The following is a 25,292-nucleotide window of genomic DNA, read 5'->3' as shown; positions in this document are numbered from 1 at the left end:
CATTGGGAAGTCTTAGAACTACTCCAGTTATGATGTGGTTTTTTTAAACCAAGGCCTAGGATTGCAAATGTTTGGCTGCCGAAATGTTGAAACGCACCTGCCCAGTTCATCTAATAAGCATTTTTAATTGCAGTTTGACCTTTTAGTAGAATATAGGGATGATTTTTTTTAAAAAAAAAAGTTTTGTAGCCTGTATGGAAAATTAAAAGCTTGTGTTTATGTTTGCAGAAGCTGCAACTGAATGTTTTAGCTTAACTTTGCTCTTTTTGAAGTGGAGGCAATAATGAATGTGATGCCAGGCTAGGAGCAGTGGATCAAGTGCCCCTTCTCTCTCCTCCTTCCAGGCTGGTACTTAGGTGAGCGTCTGCGTGATGGCGAGAAGGGCTGGTTCCCGCAAGCCTGTGCCCAGGAGATCACCAACCGCAGCGCCGTGGAGCGCAATGTTCAGCGCATGGAACGGTTGCGCATAGAGACAGATGTGTGAATGCTGGAGCATGTTGAACATTAGTCTGCTGGAGCACTTGGGACACAAAGCCAGCGGTAGGGCCTGGGAAGACAGACCTGGGTTGTTGACTGCCTCTCAATGTGCCTCCTGGTTCGGAAGTGAGCTGTTGCCTGGCTCGTAAGGTAGCCGCCGTCCAAAGAGATGAATGACCTTCCAGCCGTGCCGCACAATGGACGCACCTTTGTTGGGGGACCACCTGGGTTGAGGCATCTCCCCGCTTCCCTCCCCCTCCACAAAAGGACATAGTTGTTCACCTGGTTGTCTGAAGATGGTGTTTCGCTGGCGTTCTTTGCCCCCCGCCCTAAAGGTCCTCCTTGGGTGTTATCTTCTGTGGTCTGTTGTTGGTTGTTCAGATGATGTACAGATAACGTTTTGTCCAGATTCGTGGTATGTTTGTGTGTGTGTGTATTGTGGAAGCTGCAGTGCTCAGGGAAAATGGGGTTATGTGACCCACCAATTATAGAAGCTGGCTTTTAATTTTGCTATTTCCTGCCCCCACCCCCAAACCCGCAGCCACGAGGACACATTCCTGTGCAATCAGTTTGATGTTTGCAGAGCCTTACACCTCCCTCCACCCTCCTTTGCCAATTTGCACAGATGTGGTGAATCCAATATATGTTCATGAGCCATTAAGCCATTGCACTTCAGTAGTGCTGTGCGATTCTTATAGTTGGAAGCACAATTCCTTTGAAAACTTTTGAATGGACTCCTCCTAGTCTGAATACATTGCGCTGGCACCATTTTATTCTTTTTAGCATGGTGTTTTCCAGCCTGACCTTTACAGTGCAACCCTAAACATGTCTTGCACAAAAGTAAGCTCCGCTGAGTTCAGTGGGGCTTACTTTTAGGTAAGTGTGCATGGGCTTGCAGCCTTATATATCTTGGCTGCCTTTTGACGTATGTCTAGCTTATGGGCTACAGTGAATTTGGGTTTAATGTCTAATGCTGACTCTTGGGTGTACTGGTTTTAAAATCATTTTTTTCGGGGCATTTTAATAAATGGTCCTGCCTTTTATACAGTATGTGTAACTCTGTTTTTAGACTTCATCGTTAACATACACCCCCTCCAAGTAGTTTGTTTTCCTGTTGTCTGACCACTGTAATTATCCTGCGCGTTCTGGATCTGCATGAGTCTGGCAAGTGGACCGGAGTGGTTTTGATTGGGACAAATTGCATTGCTATAGTAACCCTGTTTCCTACAGTTCCTGTGAGCTTGGAGGGTAGTTTTAGAAAATGAATGGTGTGTCTTGCTGTATATCTATTTAAGCTGATTAAACTCTTGTATGATTTGGAACGAGGTGCGGAGGGTTTGTCATTTCTACACAGGAAGACCATTGGTCCATCTAGATCAGTATTGTCTACCCTGACTGGCAGCAGCTCTCCGCAGTTTCAGGAAGGTATCTCTCTCCCAGCCCTGCCCAGAGATGTTGGGGATAGAACCTGGGACTGTCTGCAAGCCAAGCAGGTGCTCTCACCACTGAGCCTTCCTACTTCAACCAGGATCTGAAGCTTTTGCTTCAAGGGGTAGGGTACCCAAGGAGTTGTTCAGACCTGGGGTGCATTGAGATGTGGTGTGGATTGTATTGGCGATAACAATGACATTTCTGTCTCAGTTCCTACTATTCCTTTTCTACTGCAGGAAATTGACAGCGCAAAAAACTCTTGCCATTTTCCAGGTTGACAGAGTTGCAAACGGATATTTTGTGGGAGCAATTAACACAGAAGTGAGCGCTAAACTTTCACTAGATTTCCAAAAGTGGCCTTTATGCCACGTGAAAGAACACACAAGATGTGAAGAGGCTCAGGTAAGGAAATGGAACAAAATGCTGTCGGAGTGCCGCCTTGGTTAGATTTCACATACAACATATTTGAAACTAAAGTGGCGTTTCTTACGTAGTTTGTCCTGCAGTTTTTGTTTCAAGGAGGCTTTCCCTAAAGTGTGGCTCAGTCACTTTGTGGGAAAATACTACCATAATTATAGAGTTGGAAGGGATTCCAAGGGTCATCGAGTCCAACCCAGTGCAATCAAGTGCAGTCATCATAGCTAAATAACCCCTGACAGGTGGCCATCCAACCTCTGTTGAAAAACCTCTAGCAAAGAAGAGATCCTCACCTTGAGACAGCCCATTCTGCTGTATGGTACAGTTGTGCAAATGGGCTTAGCTGACTTGAGTTTGTAATCTTTAACATTTTATCTTTCTCACATCTTATTTGTAATTAGCTGTCGGGACGTACGGTTGGGAAGCGGTTCATAAATCTGCAAATAATCTGTTGTAAGAAGCTGTGTGTGTGTGCACTATGGGGAAATTCCCTAAAGCTCCTAAATTTAGGCACCAGGACAGAACTTTATTTCTGCAAGCTTCTAAAATGTGCTTTTAAAAACCTTGCTGACTGTTTTTTTAAAATGATCTAACATAGATGTTTCTTTTTTAAAATAATATTACTTGAAACATCTGTATAGCACTGAGTATTCAGAGCAGTTCGTATGCAGGCCCCGAATGCAGTCTTCGCAAGCACCATGTAAGGTAAGTCAGTATTACCATGACCCCCCCCCCCCCCAATATTGAGATTATTGCAGGGCAGGGAGCAGATTGAAGCTGAGAGAACAGATTCCTTAATGCTACCCAGCAAACTTGAGGCACATGCAGGATTTGTCATAGGGACATCATGCTGTGCAAGCTCGGTTTCTTAGGCTGCATTCCTATTCCCTGCAGCTGGGAAGTAAGGTCCACTGAATTCTGCAGGGCTGCCTTCTGAGTATACCTGAACACTGTATACCCGGGCACTGAGGTCCAGCGCCGAGGGCCTTCTGGCGGTTCCCTCACTGTGAGAAATGAAGTTACAGGGAACCAGGCAGAGGGCCTTTTCGGTAGTGGCGCCCGCCCTGTGGAACGCCCTCCCATCAGATGTCAAAGAAATAAACAACTATGACGTTTAGAAGACATCTGAAGGCAGTCCTGTTTAGGGAAGTTTTTTATGACTGATGTTTTAATGCATTTTAAAGCTTTTGTTGGAAGCCGCCCAGAGTGGCTGGGGAAATAATAAATGGCTACAGAGTGGAAATAATAAATGGCTACAGAGTGGCTGCAGAAATAATAAATTATTATTATTATTACTGAGTAGGTGTGCATAAGATGGTGTGTGAGTCACTTTGCACTTGATGATTTTTAATGCTAAAACCAGCTCAAGGCCAAATCTGGTGATGGGGAGGAGGTATGTCAAAATTATCCTGATAAAGATGTGGGCAATGACGTGAGAACATAAGAGACTGCAGGATCAGGCCGATGGCCCATCCAGTCCAGATTCTTGTTCTCACAGTGGCCGACCCAGATTCCTGTGGGAAGTTTGCAAGTGCAACCTCCCCTTCTGCGGTTTCCAGCAACAGCTGGTTTGCAGAAGCATTCACTGCCCCTGACCGCAGCTTAGTGGCCATCAGTCACCTTGCCTTTGGTGAATTTGTCTCATCCTCTTTTAGAGCCATTCAGGTTGGTGGTATTCAGTATTCTAGAACTGGGGAGGACAGAGAGGCCATCTGTGTATGCAACGTAATTATTATTATTTTGGGCAGGAGGGGACCCCAAATTAATTTTTATTTTTGGGTTGGACATAATAAAGGTAAAGGTACCCCTGCCCGTACGGGCCAGTCTTGCCAGACTCTAGGGTTGTGCGCTCATCTCACTCTATAGGCCGGGAGCCAGCGCTGTCCGCAGACACTTCCAGGTCACGTGGCCAGAGTGACAAGCTGCATCTGGCGAGCCAGCGCAGCACACGGAACGCCGTTTACCTTCCCGCTGGTAAGCGGTCCCTATTTATCTACTTGCACCCGGGGGTGCTTTCGAACTGCTAGGTTGGTAGGCGCTGGGACCGAACGACGGGAGCACACCCCGCCGCTGGGATTCGAACCGCCGACCATGCGATCGGCAAGTCCTAGGCGCTGAGGTTTTGCCCACAGCGCCACCCGCGTCCCTGTTGGACATAATACCGTGTGCCAAAAATCTGCCACCTTCACGGAGGATAGCATAAAGTGTATACAGTATATAAATATAAATATATATTTTAATAGAAGCAAGTGACAACATTATAATTTTGTCAGACGTATGGCAAGACGTTCTGTAGTATTGCAGCTGGAAAGAAACAAAGATCTGTAAACCGATGGCAGGAGTAAGTCAGAGGTCATGGATTGTTTCCAGTCTTAGTCCAACACAAAGTAACAGGCACGACTGACTTAAGTCCATTAATTTCTACGGATCTGCTTGGGGGTAAAACAACTCTGAGGGGACAGCAAAGAGGGTAGATAGCAGGTAGGTGGTGCTTTTGAAAACAGGCTAGGGCATTATGGACAAAGGAGCACTAATCTTGCAAATAAAAACTTCCATTAAACCGAAAAGGCAAAACTCTTGTCTACTAAATTTTAGCTGGGGGAAGTTTCTGATGTGTTGTCCCCAAGCTAAAACCTTCACATATAAAACACTGTACAGCTCCACAATTTCTGATTACTTCTTAAAGCCGGGTTCAAGTTCTTATACATGACACATGATAAAATCTCAGTGGTGATGGTGAGTTCTTTCGTTCTATCTCTCTTTGCTACAGTAGCTCAGCTTTTAACTGACTCTCTTTTTATTTCCCAAGACTTAGCCCTTGGAAAGAGGAGCTTGGGCAGTGAGCGTTTCCCATGTCTTCTGGCTCAGTGGAGTTTCTTATCGGAGGCACTGGGAACTTCTGTTTTCCAGATTGGCAATGGATGTTCAAGGTAAGATGATGATGCCTTTGCTGCAAACCTACCTCGCCTTTTGCAAGATAAAGATTGAGGGAAAGGGTGAAGATGTGTGTTTGGGGGTGAAATTCCTGAATTGTTTGGTTTTTGCTCTCCTGTGATTAACCGATTTCTGTGCCATCGCTACTTTAAAAAGGAAGACTTCCCTAGGTGTTCTGACCCCTCCTGGTGCCACGCAGGATGGTAAAATCCTGCCCTTTTCATCCTGTCTTGGTTCCCAAATTGCTTAGAGTCTTCACAAAAGTACTTCATTGCAAATACGATGTAGGCTGTCGGAGATGCAGCAGAAAGTTTGTGGGCCACCAAGCTCGTTTCAGATCTGGCAGAGTTCCAAGTTTCTGTTTAAAAACATCAAGTGGTTTTCCCTCATGGCTGTATAGGGAAAGGCCAGGCAAAAAGCTTATAAAAGACTCTCAAACAAGGAGGAAAAAGCACGCTTAACAAAAAACCCCAACAACCATAGGGCTCATGCATGAATTAATCTAACAACTTTTTAGCTCTTGCTCGGAACAAGTTCCTTGGTCTTTTCCCTCTTCCATGATGGGAAAATAAGGGTCATAGCAGAAGAGATGTTCCTATAGCATTTCACAAGCCCCTGCTTCTTGCAATCTCTCTCTGATGATATATTGGTGGGGGATGATGGGCGTTGTAGTCCAAAACGGCAGGAGAGCACCAGGTTGGCTAAAGGTGGAGCAATGGGCATCAATTCGTCTTATGCAAAGCCAGGCAGTTAAAACAACCGTCCCCAAGTCTGATGTATTTAGGCTTTAGATTGCAGGCTTAATGGCTCCTTTGTATATGCAAAAGGCAACCTAAAGTAAGCAACCCCACAAAGTTTTTATGTGAAATAATCTCAGGCTGGCTGGTGTATTTGAGGTGCCAGGCTATGATTCTTCTACAAATCCCTTAGGCCGGATAATGGAAAGGCAGCAAAACAGTCTGCACCTTGTAGTGCCATGTTTTTGCACCTGGGGCCTTCTGGGAGTTAAAAGGGGCTATCCTCTCTCCCCCCCCCCCCACCACCCAGCAGCTTGCCACTCTCAAGCTCTTGGCTAGTTAATATGGGGACTGTTGAAATCATTCTATCTCAAGCGCCAGGGATGTTGTGTTTCAAACAAACACACATCCACCCTCTGTCTCCCACACTTTCCAGGGCTACACAGACCCACAGGGCCTTTCGCGTAGCAAGTAAGAAGATGCAACTTTTCATACACCTGCCCATAAATAATACCTTTACATAAATACAGAATCCTGCTATTAATAATTCCAGGCAAACAAGAATAACTCATAATTACAAGGTTTTGCTCTTTTTAAGTCCAGAAGCTCAGAGACAAAATGGCTATGCTTAAAAATGGTTTCCAGATTTTGTGAGTGGATGAGATGGAGGATTGGGGGGGGGGGGTTCCACACTGCCTTGTTGGTTCGAAGCGGATATGTGCTTCTTTTGAGTTGTTTTCACTCAGTTTGTGCAGGACGACCGCTCCTCTGGGCAAAATCTAGGATTTGTTGCGCTCTTGAGGGGTCGGATCTGCAAGCTGGTGTGTCGCGAGTCAGGTGAGCTAGTTCCATGCTTGGCAGCCAACCCTTGCAGCTTCTGCCCAAGTCTGCGCTGGAAGTGATGAGTCCAGAAACTAGTGCTTCACAGATGGGGCAACCACCCTGGAGGAAGCCCGATAAAAAGTCCGAGACTGTGCAGCTGTAAGAGGAAAATTATAATGTGTTAGAGGCATGGCCTCAGCAACAGGGCTCTGTAGTTCAGTGGTGGAGCCCCTGCCATGCATGCAGAGGATCCCGGGTTCAATCCCCGACATCTCCAGGTACTAGGGCTGGGCGGTGTTTGGTTTTCAGCATCGTGATATATCAGCAGCTAAATACTGCAGTATACTAACACATCACGATATCTGAAATGTATCTGGCTGCTTCTTCCTTGCCACCTTAGGGCAGGAAGAAGCAGCCAGATACAGCGCCCAGCCCTTTGGCCGAGGAAGCCCCTTTATCGTATTGCTCCAGCTCACACAAGCCAGACAATAGGGTTGCGGGCAGGAAGGGGCAACCAGTCTTTTTCCTCCCAGTTGGGCACTTTGAAGGAAAGAGACTCCCTTTGCTTGCTTGTGGGAGGCCAGGGCTGATGCAGCTTGTTCCCAGCACCCAGCATGTGGAGGGACCAAGCTACTGTAGTGAGGCGAGCCGGACGGGGGCTCCCTCAAAGACACCTGCCTGCTTTCGCCCAAGCGGGTGCACTGCATCTTTACTCCCAGGGGAGGAAAGACGCAGCCTGCCCAATGGCGACCAAGCCCATGGAACCTGCTGGGCTCCATTCACAGGGTTCCCTCTGCCTTCACACGGGTGGGCAGCCTCTTTCTCCTGAGAGAAGGTGGCAGGGAGTAAGCCGTGTGATCACTCTGTTTGCACGGTGGCCTCAGGCACCGCCACTGTACAGGTGGGTGGCATCTTTATACTGCTCTGCTGAGGGGTGTGCAGCTGCCCCTGCCCCTCAGCGAGCAGATGAATGAAGCCCCCACCTGGTCTGTGGAGGCTTGATCAGCCAAGAAGCAGGCTTCCTTAAACTGCCCGCCTGTTCAGCTGATCAAGCCTCCGCCTCCTGGACAGTGGGCTTTTTGTTAAATTGCTCCCCAGAGGCACAGACAGCCGTGCCCACCCCCTCAGTGGAGCAATTTAAAGAAGCTGCCTGCTGGTACAATGAGGACCAGACAGCTTCACCCGGCAGTCTTGCCCTCATACTGGTCCTGGGTGATGTATCAATACATCACCCAGGCCTTTCTTGGGGTCTTCAGATGCTGTTGGACTGCAACTCCCATTATCCCTCAGCACTGGCCCTTCTAGCCAGGGATGGTGGGTGTTGTAGTCTAACATTATCTGGGAACCCAAGGTTGATGTAGACCAGTGATGGCCAAACATGGCCGTCCAGCTGTTTTGGGGCTACAACTCCCATGATCTCTAGCTAACAGGACAGGGATGATAGGAATTGTAGTCCCAAAACAGCTGGAGGGCTGAGTTTGGCCATCACTGAATTGTAGACCCTATGGAGCTAGGTGGGCCCGTGGTCTAATTTGGTCCAAGGCTGCATCCTATGTTCTGACACCCCTTGCTCCCCACATTAGCCAGCTATATATCTATATATAAAACAACTCACATTGTTCCGGTTGTCGTCTCGTGTGGGTTAGCAGCTGTGGTAGGCCACCTGAAAGTGAAGATGTGTTAGTTTTGTTCTGTCCCTTCATCTATCTGTCAAATTTATTTCATCACAATTCTATCTCACCTTTTTTTTTTGCAAGGAGTTCAGGGTGGTGTGCATCCCTGTGGCCTAGTGGGGATTTAAGCCCAGGTCCTAGTCCGACACTCATAAGTGTGGACATGACCTAGGTCCAAAATCCTACTGGGATGAAGCCTGAGTATTCCCAGTTGGCTCCTTCCTTCCATGACCGTGGTAAGAAAGCACAAAGTATTACATTTGAACCAGAGATCCTGATTTCCACCCACCCAAACGAAACCAGGAATAGCTAAGCCTATAGACACTAGACCAGGGGTTGTCAACCTGGTTCCTACTGCCCACTAGTGGGCGTTTCAGGATTCTAGGTGGGCGGTAGGGGGTTCTACGGCACAAGCTGAATCCTCCTTCCATCAAGCACTGGTGGGTGGTAGGTATAAAAAGGTTGACTACCGCTGCACTGGACAGTGCTTTTCTTCTAGAAAAAAAGGGTGCTGGTACTGTGTATCCTTGAGTACCCCCAGAAAAAAGCAACGGGTTAAGATGGACTAATCACAGGTTATTTGGGAGAAACCAACAATGTTCTCCCTTCGTTCACTGCCTTGATTCATCACTTGTCTTGGCTGAAAAGCATCCCTGATGGAAAGTGGCTCTCGGTGGGGGTGTTCTCCTCTTCTCAGCAGTGTCACCCCTATGTGTGGGACACAAACACCCCCATCTCCCTGCCTCAGTTTCCCTCCCATAGCTTTCCATGAAAAGAACAATGGGAGGGAGGGACTTTGGTGATATGGCACCCTGAACGATGACAACATTTGGTGTGCCCTCCCAAAATTTTTTTCTTATTTTCACACAGATCTATCTCCCTGAAAAAAAAAGTTCTTCTTTCTCTCTCACACACAAAACCCACCAATTTTTCTTTCTATCTCTGGTACCAAGAAGAAGAAGAGTTAGGATTTGGTATCCCACTTTATCACTACCCGAAGAAGTCTCAAAGCAGCTAACATTCTCCTTTCTCTTCCTCCCCCCACAACAAACACTCTGTGAGGTGAGTGAGGCTGAGAGACTTCAGAGAAGTGTGACTAGCCCAAGGTCACCCAGCAGCTGCGTGTGGAGGAGCAGAGACAAGAACCCGGTTTACCAGATTACGAGTCCATCACTCTTAACCACTACACCACACTGGCCTTTTCCAGTATGTGAGCAAGAGGGAAATTGAGGGAGGGCAAGCCTCTTAGCATTTCATGGCAGCACTTCCCTCTCCCATTTGGGGTCTGAGGTGGATTCCTACAGGGGCTGGCTTTCAAAACTCAGCTCAGCATGTGTGTTTTGCACTCCCTAGGTGCTCAGACAACCATTACAGTGTAACGACAGACCAATACAATTATTATATATAGAGAGAGATACCTACACAAAATTTTCTCAGTCTCTCTGTATGTATACACAAGATGGATTTGTATAAAGTACAAGTGCTGCAGCCTTTTTTGGACTTGACTACTTTATTCTGCAGGTGCTGGTGAAGAAATGATCTCCTTGAATATGACCACCTAACATGGGTATTTGAGTGATATATATATACAGTGGTGCCTCGCAAGACGAAATTATTTCGTTCCGCAAGTTTTTTCTTCTTGCGAGTTTTTCGTCTTGCGAAGCACGGTTTCCCATAGGAATGCATTGAAAATCAATCAATGCATTCCTATGGAGACCGTCCGGGGACAGAGGGGAAGCGCCGCTCTGTCCCCTCTTTTGAAGCAAGGGGCTGCGGGGAGAAGATAGCTTCTCCCCGCCGCCCCTTGCTTCAAAAGAGGTCCGGGGACAGCGGGAAGCGCTTCCCGCTGTCCCCGGACCTGGGGCTGCGGGGAAAAGATAGCTTCTCCCCGTCGCCCCTTGCTTCAAAAGAGGTCCGGGGACAGCGGGGAAGACCCGCTGTCCCCGGAGCTTGCGGGGCAAGCTTCGTTTTGCGAAGCAAGCCCATAGGGAAATTCGTCTTGCGAGGCAACCCGAAAACGAAAAAACTTTTTGTTTTGCGAGTTTTTCGTCTCGCGAGGCGTTCATCTTGTGGGGCACCACTGTATATATATATCCCCTTTATTTTGGAAAGTTAATTGTTCACTATGATTTTGGACACCTCTTAAGTTATTGTAACCAAATATTGCATGGTGGTTCCTGAGATCAAGAAACACATTTCCACCTATGTTTGGATATAATTAGATGTCATTTTGTATTTGCCAGATTTAAATCTTTCCAAACCTCAATGATACTTTTAGTATCTTACAACAAACACCAGCCATTTCCCCCCAGCATGTGCTTATATATATATATATATATATATAATCACACACACATCACACTGAAAGTAAAAAACAAACAAACCCACATTGCCAGCTGTAAAGATTCTCCCTCAATTTCCTCACCTGGTTGAGGAACAGTATTATGGAAGCAGGTCATTTCCCTACTAGCAGCTGAACAGTGGAATGATGGAGGCCAAAGCAGGCTGCTGCACATAGATAAACTCAAAGAAATCCAGGATTTCTTACCTTCTTGACACATTGCCCCTATGTAACCGTTGAGGCAAACACAGCGGCCATTTTGGGCATTGCAGTAAGCATTGGACATGGAGCACTCGCACGCCAGAGCACAATCGGGGCCGAATTTCTTCAGTGGGCAATCTGGGTTAGCAAGAGGAACAAGTCAAATCACAGACGGTGCAATGCTAGGAAGGGATCTCACCCCGGGGGGAGCGTAGATTCTGCCGCACACATTTAAAACATAAAAATGTCCTGAAACTGGGAGGCCTTGACTTAGCAGAGGAGGTAATCCCATAGCAAAAGGGTCTGCCCTGTATGGCAGAGGTGAGGACCCCAGGACCCCCTTGGGTTTGACCCACTTGCAAAGCTGGCTCCCACCCCCTTAGCATAAGATTGGCAGGTTTCCATCAGTCTACAGCAAGACACTTAAGGGGGCAGGACCTGATTGTTAACCTTGGGTGTGGCGGGGAATCCTGGATAGCTCAGTTGGTTAGAGCATGATACTGGTAACACCAAGGTTGCAGGTTCAGTTCCCTTATGGGACAGCTGCATCGTGCTGCATTTGCAAGGGGTTGGACCAGATGATCTTTTCCATGATCCCAGCTGATACACAGACTAAACTTGGGATGATGAACACGAAATTTCTTTAAAGCAACCGAAAGGGGAAGGGCCATAGCTCTGTGGTAGAGCATCTGCTTTGCATGCAGAAAAGGTCCCATGTTCAATCCCTGGTGGCTCCAGGTAGATGCAGGGAAAACTCCTGCCTGAAATTTTGGGATGCCACTGCCAATCAGTGCAGACTTACTGAGCTAGATAGACCCAATACTCAGGTGACTTCCTAAGTTGCCCACCTTCACATTCTTCCTAGTGCAAAAAAGTGAGCACTGCTGCAACAGCCAAAACAGTCTGTTACTCCTGTAAGCTGCTGATTAATATAACTTCAGGGCTGCAGGGGCAATTTTCAGGTACATTTCCATGTACAAAAAGCTCCTAGAGGCCAGCAGGTATCGGATCGCCTAGTGCACCTGTGTACCTGCAGGCAGCGAAGTGTTCAGGTGTGAAGGACTAACAGACAGCTCAGAGTTTCTGACTTGCTGCAACTGAAAAGGACCTATTTGCATTGCTGGCCCAGCCATATGGAAGCCAGCCCACTCCTGCCCTCGACAAGGTGTGACTTGTTTCTTTGTAAAGATGATACACGCACTCACCCACGTCACACTTGGCACCTGTTTTCCCAGGAGGACAGAGGCAGCGGCCGCTGGTCGCCTCACACGGAGCGTTCCCCTCACAGTCACACTGATGTTGACACTTGTCTCCGTACGTCCCCACATCGCACACTGTGGCCACAAAAGAGATATCCATTGTTACTAAGGCTAGGCAAATTGGTCTGTTTCATTTTTTCCCCAGTTTCTTTTTTTAAAAAAAATGCTTTTTATTGAATTTTCAAAAACAAAATTAAATAAACTCTTACATTCAACATTTTAGTATTTTTTCCGCAGTTTCTAATATTTTCAGTATTAAGCTCAGTTCTCCATATTTCTGCAGCAGTTTGCAATTAATTATTTTTAAAGAAATTCCTGCTTTACAGTCTGCTCTCCCCCCCCCCCCCGCCCCGAGGATGTTTTAAATAGAGGAGACTACATACGCATTTTTTGGAGTTGCTTTCAAATGCAAACTATTTGGAAATCTGTACAGGCCCATGTTTCTGACATGTAAGGATATTATATGCCCTTGGAATGTAAATTACTGCTGCTATGCTATCTGAAGAATGTTATCCCGGAAGATGACCAAGGCAAGATATAAGTAATCAATCATTTAACTGCTGTAAAGATTATCATAGCTAAAAATTGGGGCAGGGGGTGTATGTATCTCCTACTAAATGTGAATGGTTCGAAAAAAAATGGTCTATAGTAATCAAATTATCTTAATATACATAAACCAACCTAATAGGTTCTTGGGAAAATGGGTTTCCTTCATAATGTTTCTGAATAGTAATTTTAATTATACTGTTCAACCTTGTGCTGCTTTCAATTTGTTCTAATGTTATGGTGTTATGGGTATATGTATTTATTTACTTTACTGGCTCTGATGTAATCTCACAAAAATTAATCCACATTTCAGCGTACATTTCCCCAAACATACACATCTTTGCAAGCAGCTTCCCCTAATACAATGTCATTTTCACTAATGCACGCATTTCTTTACACACTTTCTCCTAATGCAGAGTTTTGTACACCTTGCTTAGTTGACGAAGAGCACCACAAAATTCAGAGGCTTGCAAATTTTGAAGGACAGCCCAAGTTTCAATTTGAATACTGCTTCAGGCAGTGTGCTAAAGTGTGGACCAAACCAAATCTCTGCCACATCACTGTTACAGCCATAGGGCAAGAGAAAGATATCGTTTCAACCAGAGCATTCCTTCAAACCAAGGAAATTAAAACGAGAGTACCACCCCCATTGACAGTTAAAAAAACAGATGAAATGGCTCAGACCTGGGTGGAATGGCCCACTATCCTCAATAGTATATATAGCAGGGGCTGAGAAGCTTTTTGGCCAAGTGGGCCAGATATTTCTCTCTCCCACAGCCCAACTTTGGCAGGTAGGTTTTCCCCAACGTTGCCCCATGCAGGCGGGCAGAGACGCTGCCCAAACAGGTCCGCAATTCCCCCTCAACATCAGCTGACACAAGAGGAACTCAATCCTGCTTTCTGCAGCTACTTTTCCTTTCCGGAAAGTTCCATACCTTTCTGACACTGGTTGCCAAAGAAACCCGGGGGACACACACATTCCCCTGTCGTCGGGTCACACGTGGCTCCGTTCTGACAGTCGCACAGCTCCTGGCAACCAACTCCATGAAAACCAGCTGGGCAGGCTAAGGGAAATGAAAAGCCATTGGGAAACTAATTGAAAACATCCACATGAAAAGAGGACCAAGAGATATTTGGGGACGGGGGATTCCATTTGGCTTGATTTAGATTTATTGTATTGCCCTTCACCAACTCACCATCATTCAGGTCCATCATTTAGTTTCACATGCTCAGCCTGCCGTTATCAAAATAAACAAGGGTGGGGTTTTTTTGTTGCCCCAGCTCCCAAATGCCACCATTTTGCCACCACAGTTTTGGGCAGTAAAACTGAGGTCCTATACAAGGTGATTTTTAAGGGAGTGGGTGAAATTTAAGGGTGGGATTCCTCCTCCTCAAAACCCCTATGTGATGATGCAACATTGCTCTGATGGACTTCATAGGGCATTGATATCTACAAATATTTTCCAGGGCAGCATCACCAACCCCTTTCTCCCCAGTACTTCTAAGTTCAAGTTGAAATTTCTCCCGTAGTGTGGTTTGAGATCACAACTAGCTTTTCTGACTTGGCTGAAACTTCAGGGGGAGAGGCTACGGCCACACCCTGTTTCTGGAGACAAGAGCAGCTCTGATACCAAGCCTTAGGCTTGGCTTAGACCCACCTGGTCGGATCATTACCAAACCTGCAATAAATTTCCGGAGCAACAGGAGTGAACACACTTACTGTGTTGGCAAAGGTCTCCATAGTGCCCTTTCCCGCAGCGGCAGGCTCCCGACACGGGGTCGCAGGTCATGTCATTTTGGCAGGTGCAGCTCAGCTGACAGTTGGCTCCGTATCTCCCTGGCGGACATCCTGCGGGGGAAGACCACGTCTCAGTTTATCACACTGCTCATAAAGAGGTGGTCTCGCTCAAGCTCAAGCAGGCCAAAATCAGGGAGATTTATTATCAAACTGGTTCCCAGAGATCCTGCCTTGTTTCAAACATAAACATTTTTTTCCTCGGGGGAAATTACGCAAGACCTCAATTAAGAAAACAGTGTGCCAATTGGAGAACATCTGTGGCTGACATCATACATATCTAATGGTAGGAGAAAAACAGCCATGTGCTTTCTTACCCCCCCCCCCCTTTACTCTCATAAAAAAGGAAGCTGGCTGATGCAGACTTTGAAGCCATCTAGCCTAGTACTGTCTACACTGACTGGCAGCAGCTTTCCAAGATGCCTGGCAACTCCTAGACCTTCTGCATGCAAGGCAGACTGGAATGGATTCTCTCTAGAATACCCTTTCGGAATTGTTACAAAGCATTCTTTTAAAAGAGCAGCTCTGCTGGATCAGACCCGCCACCACCCATCTTAGTGCAGCATCTTGTTCTCACAGTGTCCAACCCGAACCCCACTAGCAAGTCCTGAGTGCAACATCTCTTTCCCCATTTGTGATCTCAAGCAACTGGCATTCAGGGACATACTACCTCCAGCAGTGAAGGTGGAACGTAGTCATTGTGGCTACTTAGCCCCCAAGAGCCATATCCTCAGTGAATTTGCCCAACTCTCGTTTAAAGCCCATTCAAGGCAGGTGGCCATAACCTGGTACTGTTTCCTTTTGAACGTAAGAAGAACACCTGCTAGATCAGATCAAAGGCCCATCTAGTCCAGCATCTTGTTCTCACAGTGGCCAAGTCAATACCCTAAAGTAGTGCTTTATACCCAGCCAGATGGGTGGGGTATAAATAATAAAATTATTATTATTATTCAAACTTGGGTCCCTAGCTGTTGTTGGACTACAGGCTGCGCTGGTCCTGTTAGCTAGGGATGATGGGAGTCGTAGTCCAACAACTGGGGACCCAGGTTGAGATACGCTGTCCTAGTGGGAAACCTGAAAGCAAGACCTGACTGCAACAGCCTTCTCCCCACTTCCAGTACAGTGGTACCTCGGGGTAAGTACTTAATTCGTTCCAGAGGTCCATTCTTAACCTGAAACTGTGCTTAACCTGAAGCACCACTTTAGCTAATGGGGCCTCCCGCTGCCACCGCGCAATTTCTGTTCTCATCCTGAAGCAAAGTTCTTAGCCTGAAGCACTATTTCTGGGTTAGCAGAGTCTGTAACCTGAAGCGTATGTAACCTGAAGCGTATGTAACCCAAGGTACCACTGTATTGAGAATCTTGTAGCCTCAGACATTGGAGGTGGAGCATAGCCATCGTGACTAGTAGCCAATGGTAGCCCTGTCCTCCATTAATTTGTCTAATGTACTTTTAAAGTCACCCAAGGAGATTACGATAAATAAAAACAGTTTGGTCTACTGGATTGGACCAAAGGCACATTTAATGCAGCGAACCAGATGCCTAAAGCAGGACCTAAACCAAACTAAATTGTCAGGAGACCTGACCAGTGAGTTTTTAACTTCCCCGCATCAAAATTCACTCTCTCAAACATCTGAAACCCCCACCTCCACGTTCATGACCTGCAAATGTGGCTGGAAAACGAAGGTGGGTTTTGTTTTGTTTTAGCACAGCAGTTCTAGTGAAATTCCAGCAGCCTGGACCGCAGCCAAGTTGCGGGGGAAGGCAGACGGATCAATTGCACCTTTGTAGCAAGAGGGAATAGGGGCCGCACATGCAGAATTACCCAATTCGCAAAACTTCCCCGTCCAGCCGAGCCCACACAGGCAGGAGCCGTCGGTCGCGAGGCAGATCCCCCCGTTCCGGCAGGCACACGTCTGCTTGCAGCCGGCTCCGTGGCGGTTCCCTGGACAGCCTGGTGGCAAAGAAGAGAGCGAGACATGGTGGTTGGGGATAGCCAGGGTCAGACACCTATTTCTGTTGACAGAGCAACGTGATGACAGGACACAAAGAGAGCCCTGTTGGGACTGGGCCAAAGGACAAAGTTCAGCATCCTGCTTTCCACAGTGGCCAATCAGATGGCTCCAGGAAGTCCATAGGCAGAACATGGAGGGCGACAGCCCTCCCCAAATGGTTGGATCAGGCTAAGAGTCCATTCTAGTTCACAGTCCTTTTACAGTGGCTAAAATCAGATGCCACTGAGTGCGCAACAGTACTCTCCCCAACTTCAATGGGCAATTTTTTTATTACTACTACTACTACTACTACTACTGCCACCACCTATCCTGTACCCCAAGGTCATAAGGTGGGTTACAGCTATTAAAACACAAAATTAAAAACCAGTTTAAAGCAACTTAAAATTACAGAAGAAAGATGGGGTCCTAAAAATATGCATCTCAAGTGTCAAAAAACAGGGTAAAGACGTATCCCTATTTCCTCTGAAGTGTCCCTGTTTTACAGGAACAGTCATGGATTTACAGAAGCCGTCCCACTTTCTGATTTGATCCCAGAATGTCCCTCTTTTCCTTAGGACGTCCCTATTGTCATCGGAGAAATGTTGGAGAGTACAATATGTTATGAAACATACAGTACAGAAACACCTCTGTTGGATGGGAGATTCACAGCTTAGAGACTGTCACAGAGAAGGCCATGATCGCATTATGCTCATCGGGCTCTATTGGACAAAATGACACTTTACATTAATGGCAGGCAGTGGGGGTAAGTTCAGGCCTAGGACCAAATACAGTGGTGCCTCGCAAGATGAAATTAATCCCTTCCGTGAGTCTCTTCGTCTTGCGGTTTTTTTGTCTTGCGAAGCACGGCTATTAGCGGCTTAGCGGCTATTAACGGCTTAGCGGCTATTAACGGCTTAGCGGCTATTAACGGCTTAGCGGCTTTAAGAAAAAGGAAAAGAACTCGCAAGACGTTTCGTCTTGCGAAGCAAGCCCATAGGGAAATTCGTCTTGCGGAACGACTCAAAAAACGGAAAACTCTTTCATCTTGCGCATTTTTCGTCTTGCGAGGCATTCGTCTTGCGAGGTACCACTGTATGGTCCTTCAGTCCTCTAACTGGCTCTCAAAACTCTTTTCAAACAAAAAAACAAAAAAAAACTCCGATGGCGCTTCTTCCTTGCCCGGGTGGAGGACAGCGAGGTTTGTGTGAATATGTGTAGAAACTGCCAGGAGTTCAGCCTACACTCGAGTAGGACCCTGGCAGAGACTAACATGTTCTCCCCCTCCTGGTCGATTGTTCGGGAGCTTCAAAAGCTTCCTTCTACTCGAACATCACAGTGACCGATGCCAACCAACACTGACACACTTAGAGATCCGCAGACTTTGCGCATCATGCACATGACAGACCTCAGTAACTCCGCATTTTGGCTAATCTACTTTATTTACATATAAAGACATACGGAGCACTGCAACATGGCTCCCTCCCTCTCTAGCATCAGACAGCAAAGAGAAAAAGAACAAAGGACAATAGTTCCACTTCACGGAACACAGTAACACAAACATCTTGTCTCTGTCACTTCCCACTCTGTGGAGTCAAAACATACACCATCATGTGATAGACAAAAATCCCATGACTGCAATCATAGATCAGGAATTCTAATAGAAACTAGCATACAAAAGGTAAAATTCTCCATCGTACCCCCACACTTTTGCATCTGGCCCCACACACCATAGGCAAGCAGCCTCCAGGACGTTGCCTAGAAGGTAGCGTGGCCCTGGGATGAAAACTGTCCGCCCCACGCCCCACTGCAAATGCTTACCGTGCTCACAGTTGGGGCCAGTTTTTCCTGGTGGGCAAAGGCAGAGGCCTGTCCCATGATGGCAGGTGGCGGTGTTGCCACAGGAACACACTAGAGCACAGTCCACGCCGTAGCGACCAGCTGGGCACGCTATGGAGGGGGGGGGGGAGAAAGAGCAACAAAGAAAGGTCTCATTTACAACAGAGTCTTAGTGTTTGCCCCCAAAAGCACATCTCCATAATCAAGGCTGCAACCCTACGGTAAGGAACAGCAACCCCGTTTCACAGATCGGAAGGCAGGGAGGGGAAGTTATTTTCCACCAATGATGTTTTCTGATACAGAGAAGATTCTGGAATGGAGAAGCTGACCCCTGAGGCCTTCATAGAAAAGAAAAGAAAAAATGACACAGGTTGGGTTCATTCCAACAACCCTTAGTACGTGACCAGCTTTCAGTCTGCACTTAAAAACTGGGTTGTCTCCAATAAAAAGTGCATTCTCATGACAGGTTTATTGTATTTTCTTGACGGTTCCCTAACTGTTAACTTCTGTACAGTCATACTGTATAGTCACGTGCTGCTCTGAGCCCGGCTTCGGCTGGGGAGGGCGGGATATAAAATTTTTATTATTATTATTACTATACCTCATGTTACGTTTGCTTCATGTTACGTTTTTCCAGGTTGCGACCCGGAAGTACCGGAAAGGGTTACTTCCGGGTTTCGCCGCTCACACATGCGCAGACACGCAAAATGACGTCATGCGCAGAAGCAGCGAATCGCAACCCAGGTGCCACTGTGCGTTGCATTCCTTTCATGTTGCAAATGGGCCTCTGGAACGGATCCTATTCGCAACCAGAGGTACCACTGTATTATATTTGAGCTTGCACATGATGCAAAAACCACTTCGAGAAATACGGCAGAACAGAGCGCACATTTAGTACAGTGGTACGTCGGGTTAAGAACTTAATTCATTCTGGAAATCTGTTCTTAACCTGAAACTGTTCTTAACCTGAGGTATCACTTTAGCTAATGGGGCCTCCTGCCAACTGCTGCGCCACCGGCACACGATTTCTGTTCTCCTGAAACAAAGTTCTTAACCCGTGGTACTATTTCTGGGTTAGCGGAGTCTATAACCTGAAGCGTATGTAACCCGAGGTACCACTGTACTCCTTTCTATATTATTGTCAAATGGATTTTTTTAGGGGGGAAGCAAATAACACATAAATGAATGCTAAACTTGTGCTATATTCTGGTCCTTTAGAAAACAAGATCTCCCCTCTTTACCAGCTTCTGTAATTTTTATGACAAAAAAATTAATATATGATATTTCGGTTCAGAGTTACATCACCTTAAAAAACAACACAGCCTGTGTAAATTTCATGATGAAATTTCAAATATTTGATCTTTTGGCTCAGCCTTTTGCCACTCAATATATAAGAAGCCGCTGCATTGCATACAACCCGTTCCAATCCACTCACCAGTACCGCAGTCGGCACCAATATAACCAGCTGGGCATTGGCATGTTCCCGTGGTGGTCACACATTGCCCCCCGTTCTTGCACTTGCACTGCCTCTCACAATTTGGACCGTAACGCCCAGAGGGGCATCCTGGGTAAACAAACAAACAAACAAACCATTAAAAGTTGAAAAGATTCAAAATAAGCCTTTAGCTTTGCACTGCCGAAGCAGTACATTTTGCTCATGTCAAACCAAATTCCATTGCCACAGAAGGGGGACTGACTTGCTTTTGCCATTGTGCAGCGATTCTATCGACAGCATCTGGAGATTCTAGCCAGGAGGACTTGCAGCTGTGTTGCAAAGCGATTTCCCCCAGGTTCAATTCCTGCATCCTCCAGGAAGTGGGTGGGAACACTGCTTGAAACCCACAGATAATACTGAGCTAGATGCAGGGGTGGAAATTTGGTCATCTTTCGTAATATGGTGCCCTGTGCAGGGCCAAAATTTGGCACCCCAAAAATGGATGCTCTCAATTTGGTGCCCCCTCACACCACCCTAAATCCGGCACTGCTGGAGGGACCAATGATCTGACTTGGTATAAGGCAGCTTCCTATGTTCCTATGCTCTTGTGGAAACAGCTACTCAGAGATCAGCTGTGCACTCATCACCCTAAATCTTTTGAGTTGAACTGTCCTCCTGCTCCCCTCTGCATCCTCTATACCAGCGGTTCTCAACCTGTGGGTCCCCAGATGTCATTGGACTACAACTCCCATCATCCCTGAGCTCTGGCCTTGCTAGCTAAGGGTGATGGGAGTTGTAGTTCAACAACATCTGGGGACCCACAGGTTGAGAAAGGCTGCCCTATACAGTCTTCGTGTGTGTGTGTGTGTGTGTGTGTGTGTGTGTGTGTGTGTGTAAACATGTACGGGAGAGCAAGTGTGGTGTAGTGTTTAGGGTGTCAGACTAGGACCTGGGAGTCCCGAGTTCAAATCCCTTGCTCAGCCATAAAGCTCGCTGGCTGACTGAGCTAGTCAATCTCTCTCAGCCTAGTCTGCCTCACAGGGGTGTTATGAAGATTAAATGGGGAAAGAAAGAACCATGTATATACCACCTTGGGCTCCTTGGGGCAGAGGCGAGATACAAACGCAATACATCCTACCTCGCAGAATGTGGAGACGTCCAAAATCCAAAAGGCAGTAACATTCTAATCTATATGAAGTCACCCGGATGGTGCGAATTCCATCAGCTCACTTAAAACCGCAGACCAAACAATGTTATCTCCCATTCCCTGCTATGCAAGCAAATCCCGTGGCAAATAATTCAGAGCAAACTCACTTTGTCGGCAATTGCTGCCGTGGTAACCGGGTGCGCAGATGCAGTCTCCCGTCACTGGGTGGCAGTCATGGTTCACTCCGGGACACTGGCAAATCCGAGCGCAGTTCATTCCGAAGGTCCCAGGGAGACAGGCTGAAGGGCAGGGGGCATGAAGGAAGAAAGGGGGACAATGAGCTGGGATGGTGAAGGTTGGGTCCAGATCTCTTTCGGAGCCCAACAAGTAGGTGGTGCAGAGATTCCATAGCAAGGTTTTCCATGAGGTGGCTGACTCCCTGTTTTCTGTTTTTCCGTAACAGAATTGAAAGCTGAGCAGATGCCGTATCTTATTTTTAGACATGCGAAGGCACGGAATCGCAACTTTCACAGAAGGATTTGTGAACTTTTGCTTTTAATGCCTCTGGCTCTGCCCTCCACACACGTGTCCCCACCACCACCACTATTCCGAAGGTTCCCTATGAGGAAATGTGACCCTCAGACTGAAAATAATTTCTCCACCCTGGCTTAGGCCCAGATCAGTCTGCCCTCAACCCAGGCGAGCTCTGCAAACTCCTTTCACCTGCTCCTCTGCCTGAGCCTTTTGGGGCATTTGATGGTCTCATCTCTGTGATGTGACCAGCTCCACTTTTCTGCAGAACATGTTGATATCAAAGGCTGAGGAGCAAGCCAGGTCAGGGTCCTCCACACCCTGTTCAGTTGGCATCTTCTCTTAGAAAGAGAGAATGCTTGTCATCCTGTGAAAAGTCAGCCTGCAGTTTCTCCTAATCAAACAGCTCAAACTGGCGCAGGAGCAGCCAGGCAGGGTTTATTTTCCCGGTCAGTTGGCAGGAACCCTTCAAAGCATGGAAGGAGAGCCTCGAAACACACAAGTGCACGAATCATGGCGGCGAGCCACAGCGCTCTGCGCCAAGCCTTGGCTTCCACTCAAGGCTTTATTAATCTAATCCTCTTTGGACAGAGGATGCTGATCCCATTTCCCACTTGGCTCTCCCTCCGCTGTGTTTGGATTACAAGAGCATGAGGCACCTGCCAGGATGCGATCTGGGATTTGGCTGAGCACCCGTTTTATTTACTCCATTTATATATATCAGGCATGTGCAACCAGTAGATTGTGATCTACTGGTAGAGCCCCGGCTGATCCTGGTAGATCATGGGACCCTTATCGATCGTAGGATTAAATGAGGTTTACCGAAAGTTAACAAATAAAAGCTGAAGAACTCTGGGCAATCCACCCACCCCATGCACACTCCTCCCTCCAGTGACAATGGGTAGATCACTGCCAGTTTTTTTATACTGGGAGTAGATCACAGTCTCTTGGGAGTTGGACGTGCCTGAAATATATTATCCAAAGCTGAATGGACACCTCCACTCTGGCCCAAGCTGAAAGCCCCACTGGGGAACATACATTGCTCGCATCCGTGGCCCGTAACTCCTGGGGGGCAGCTGCACTCGCCCGTGATATGGTTGCAAGGCGTTCCTGGAGGGCAGTCGCAGCTGGCAGCACAGTCCTTTCCAAATGACCCAGGCAGGCAGGCTGTGATGGGGACAGATAAGAACGTTAAGACAAAGCCCTGTCGGATCAGGCCAAAGGGCCCATCGAGTCCAGTTCTGACAGTGGCCAACCAGATGCTCACTATGGGAAAGCCCACAAGCTGGACCTGTGGGCAACAGCGACTCTCCTCCTTTGTGGTATCCAGAGCTATACCACCTCCAACGAACACTGGCAACAGGACTCCATCATCGTGGCAAGCAGCCATGGATAGCCTCATCCTCCCTGAAACCATCTAACCCTCCAAAGAGAACACAAAGAATAAAAATATAACAGTCCAGTGGTTTGATTAAATGAAAGACCACTCTGGACCAGCACCTTGTTCTCAGAGCGGCCAACCAAGATGCCTCTGGGAAGCTCAAAAGCAGGACCTGAGAGCAACAGCAGCCTCTCTACTTGTGACGCCAGCAATTGGTGTTCGGAAGCATGGCAGCGACGGTGGAGCAGAGCCGTTGTGGCTAGCAGCTCCACGAACTTCTCCAGCCTTCTTTTAAAGCCATCGAAGTTGGTGGCCATCGCCTGGTATTCCACAGAAGCAGGAGAAGCGCCAGGCTGCCAGATCAAGCCACAAGCCCATCTAGTCTGGTATCCTTCCCTCACGGGTGGCCAACCAGACGTCCCCCTGGGGGAAGCCCCCAAGCAGGGCCTTGAGTGCAACAGCTGCTCTCCCCATTTGTGGTTCCCAGCAGCTGGGGGGACCCAAAGCAGTAGGCTCCATGCCAGGGGTGGTGGAAACTGAGCCACCCTTTTTCATGCCATCCAAGAAGGAAACTGAGCAGAGCAGCAGAGGGTTGAGAGAGAGGGGTTATTGTTGGAGCCTCGGGGGGGGGGGGGGGCTTCAGTTTTCTGTGGAATCAGCTTGTTTTCCAGAACATGCCTGTTTTCCCAACTGGGTGGTCTCCTAAATGAAAAGATGTTAGCAAGCCAACGTCTTTCCATGCAAAGCCCATACCCCCTTAAACCTGGCTGTTCTCCCACATCATATTACCCCCCCCCATTGAAACATTTTATGATGGTGCCATTCAATCCTCGCATCCTAACCAGGATTCAGAAATACCACAGCAGCAGGTTAGTCAGTTGTACTGGAAGGAGGAAGAAACGGGGAGTAGATTGATGGCAGGTAAGTGGGGAAACAGAGGGGCCAGCCATGTGTCAATTAACTGATTATCAGGTGCATGGCTTGAATTTGAACCCGTGCAGGCACAGTGCTGGATGCTGGAGCTTGCAAAATGCTGTGGCTGTGGTTGTGTGCAAGACTGTTGTAGGCGCTGGCCATCAGTGGTGCCTGCAAGCCCCCCCCCTTCATCCCAGCCACATTCTCAAAACTTAATGTCCTATATGATGTTAGGCAATCAGGGTGGCTTGGCCCCAAACAGCTTTGTAGGCCGGAAGGCGAGGGCTGGAGGGCCGCATTAGGTCTGTGGGCTGGAGGTTCCTTGCCACAACAGGGGATCAAGAGGCCTTATGCACTGTGCCTCCAGAGCAGTTTGCCAAAGGAGGCATCCACTAGCCTACTCTTGTGGAGTAGCCTACTGGAGAGCCAGTGTGGTGTAGTGGTTAAGAGCGGTGGACTCGTAATCTGGTGAACCGGGTTCGCTTCCCTGCTCCTCCACATGCAGCTGCTGGGTGACCTTGGGCTAGTCACACTTCTCTGAAGTCTCTCAGCCCCACTCACCTCACAGGGTGTTTGTTGTGGGGGAGGAAGGGAAAGGAGAATGTTAGCCGCTTTGAGACTCCTTAGGGTAGTGATAAAGTGGGATATCAAATCCAAACTCTTCTTCATCATCAACTCTCTGCAGCACAGCAGTGCCCCCAGAGGCTGGAGGTGTTATTGCACCTACCCTGCAATACAACCTCCAGCCAGTGGGAGCAGTGAAGGGCTGCAGATACAAGGGGAAACAAGAGTTCTGGCTGGCCCTATAATATCGCTGACTCCAGCCCATCTCTCCAGTTTGAGCAAATGGTCACTCACCAGGCAGCAACAGAGCACAACCTCCTCGTTTACGTGCTCAGCCGCCTGCATACGGGCTCGCCTACCTGGCCACCAGAATAGCTGGCAGCTCCCTCACCTTTATCACAGTGATGTCCTCTCCACCCTGGCGGGCAATCGCAGGCCCCTGTGATGTGGTGGCAAGAGACCCCATGCTCGCAGTCGCACCGCTGCTTGCACTGTTCCCCGTAGGTGCCCTCGGGGCAAGCTGCAAAAGAGAAGAAACGGCTGGGGAGCTTCATTCATGAATGCATTCTGGTCTAGAATCTGATCAAAAGACTCAGGTTAACCGGGTGCAGCAAGCAGCCCCCCACTTTCAAGAAGCTGTTAAACCATCCCTCCTCCCCCCCCCCAATTCGTAACGTAGAATTGTAGAATTGTAGAGTTTCGAAGGGACCTCAAGGGCAATCTGGCAAGTACGAAATGCAGCGGATGAGTCCAGAGGTGTGATTGACAGCTTATCAGAGCTGTTCCAAAGGTTATCGGCTTCTCAAACTTAGGTACTGACTGGGTGCACACCACAATGTGGCTTTACAGGTCAGAT

General features: G+C 47.7%; 2 protein-coding genes across 6 annotated transcripts in view; one reads left to right on the top strand and one right to left on the bottom strand.

Moving 5' to 3' along the window:
- ARHGEF16 (Rho guanine nucleotide exchange factor 16) overlaps positions 1-1,799 on the top strand; it is a 36,313-nt gene extending 34,514 nt beyond the window's left edge. The window contains exon 15 of the mRNA XM_081201525.1: positions 345-1,799. Coding sequence (XP_081057651.1) covers positions 345-484 — 140 coding nt within the window. The 3' untranslated portion in view covers positions 485-1,799. The remainder of the gene's footprint in view (positions 1-344) is intronic.
- A 2,744-nt stretch (positions 1,800-4,543) lies between these two features.
- Positions 4,544-25,292, bottom strand: part of MEGF6 (multiple EGF like domains 6) — a 218,193-nt gene continuing 197,444 nt past the window's right edge. For all 5 annotated transcript variants that reach the window (XM_081201364.1, XM_081201363.1, XM_081201366.1 and 2 more), the window contains 12 exons: positions 24,828-24,956; positions 22,615-22,743; positions 21,213-21,344; positions 19,899-20,027; positions 18,446-18,574; positions 16,459-16,587; positions 14,559-14,687; positions 13,774-13,902; positions 12,239-12,367; positions 11,040-11,171; positions 8,434-8,481; positions 4,544-6,975 (listed from right to left, as the gene is read on the bottom strand). In XM_081201364.1, coding sequence (XP_081057490.1) covers positions 6,911-6,975; positions 8,434-8,481; positions 11,040-11,171; positions 12,239-12,367; positions 13,774-13,902; positions 14,559-14,687; positions 16,459-16,587; positions 18,446-18,574; positions 19,899-20,027; positions 21,213-21,344; positions 22,615-22,743; positions 24,828-24,956 — 1,409 coding nt within the window. In that variant the 3' untranslated portion in view covers positions 4,544-6,910. The remainder of the gene's footprint in view (positions 6,976-8,433; positions 8,482-11,039; positions 11,172-12,238; positions 12,368-13,773; positions 13,903-14,558; positions 14,688-16,458; positions 16,588-18,445; positions 18,575-19,898; positions 20,028-21,212; positions 21,345-22,614; positions 22,744-24,827; positions 24,957-25,292) is intronic.

Source organism: Podarcis bocagei, assembly GCF_964188305.1.
Source record: "Podarcis bocagei genome assembly, chromosome: 7".
NCBI lineage: Eukaryota > Metazoa > Chordata > Lepidosauria > Squamata > Lacertidae > Podarcis > Podarcis bocagei.
This window is presented reverse-complemented; position numbering and strand designations above follow the sequence as displayed.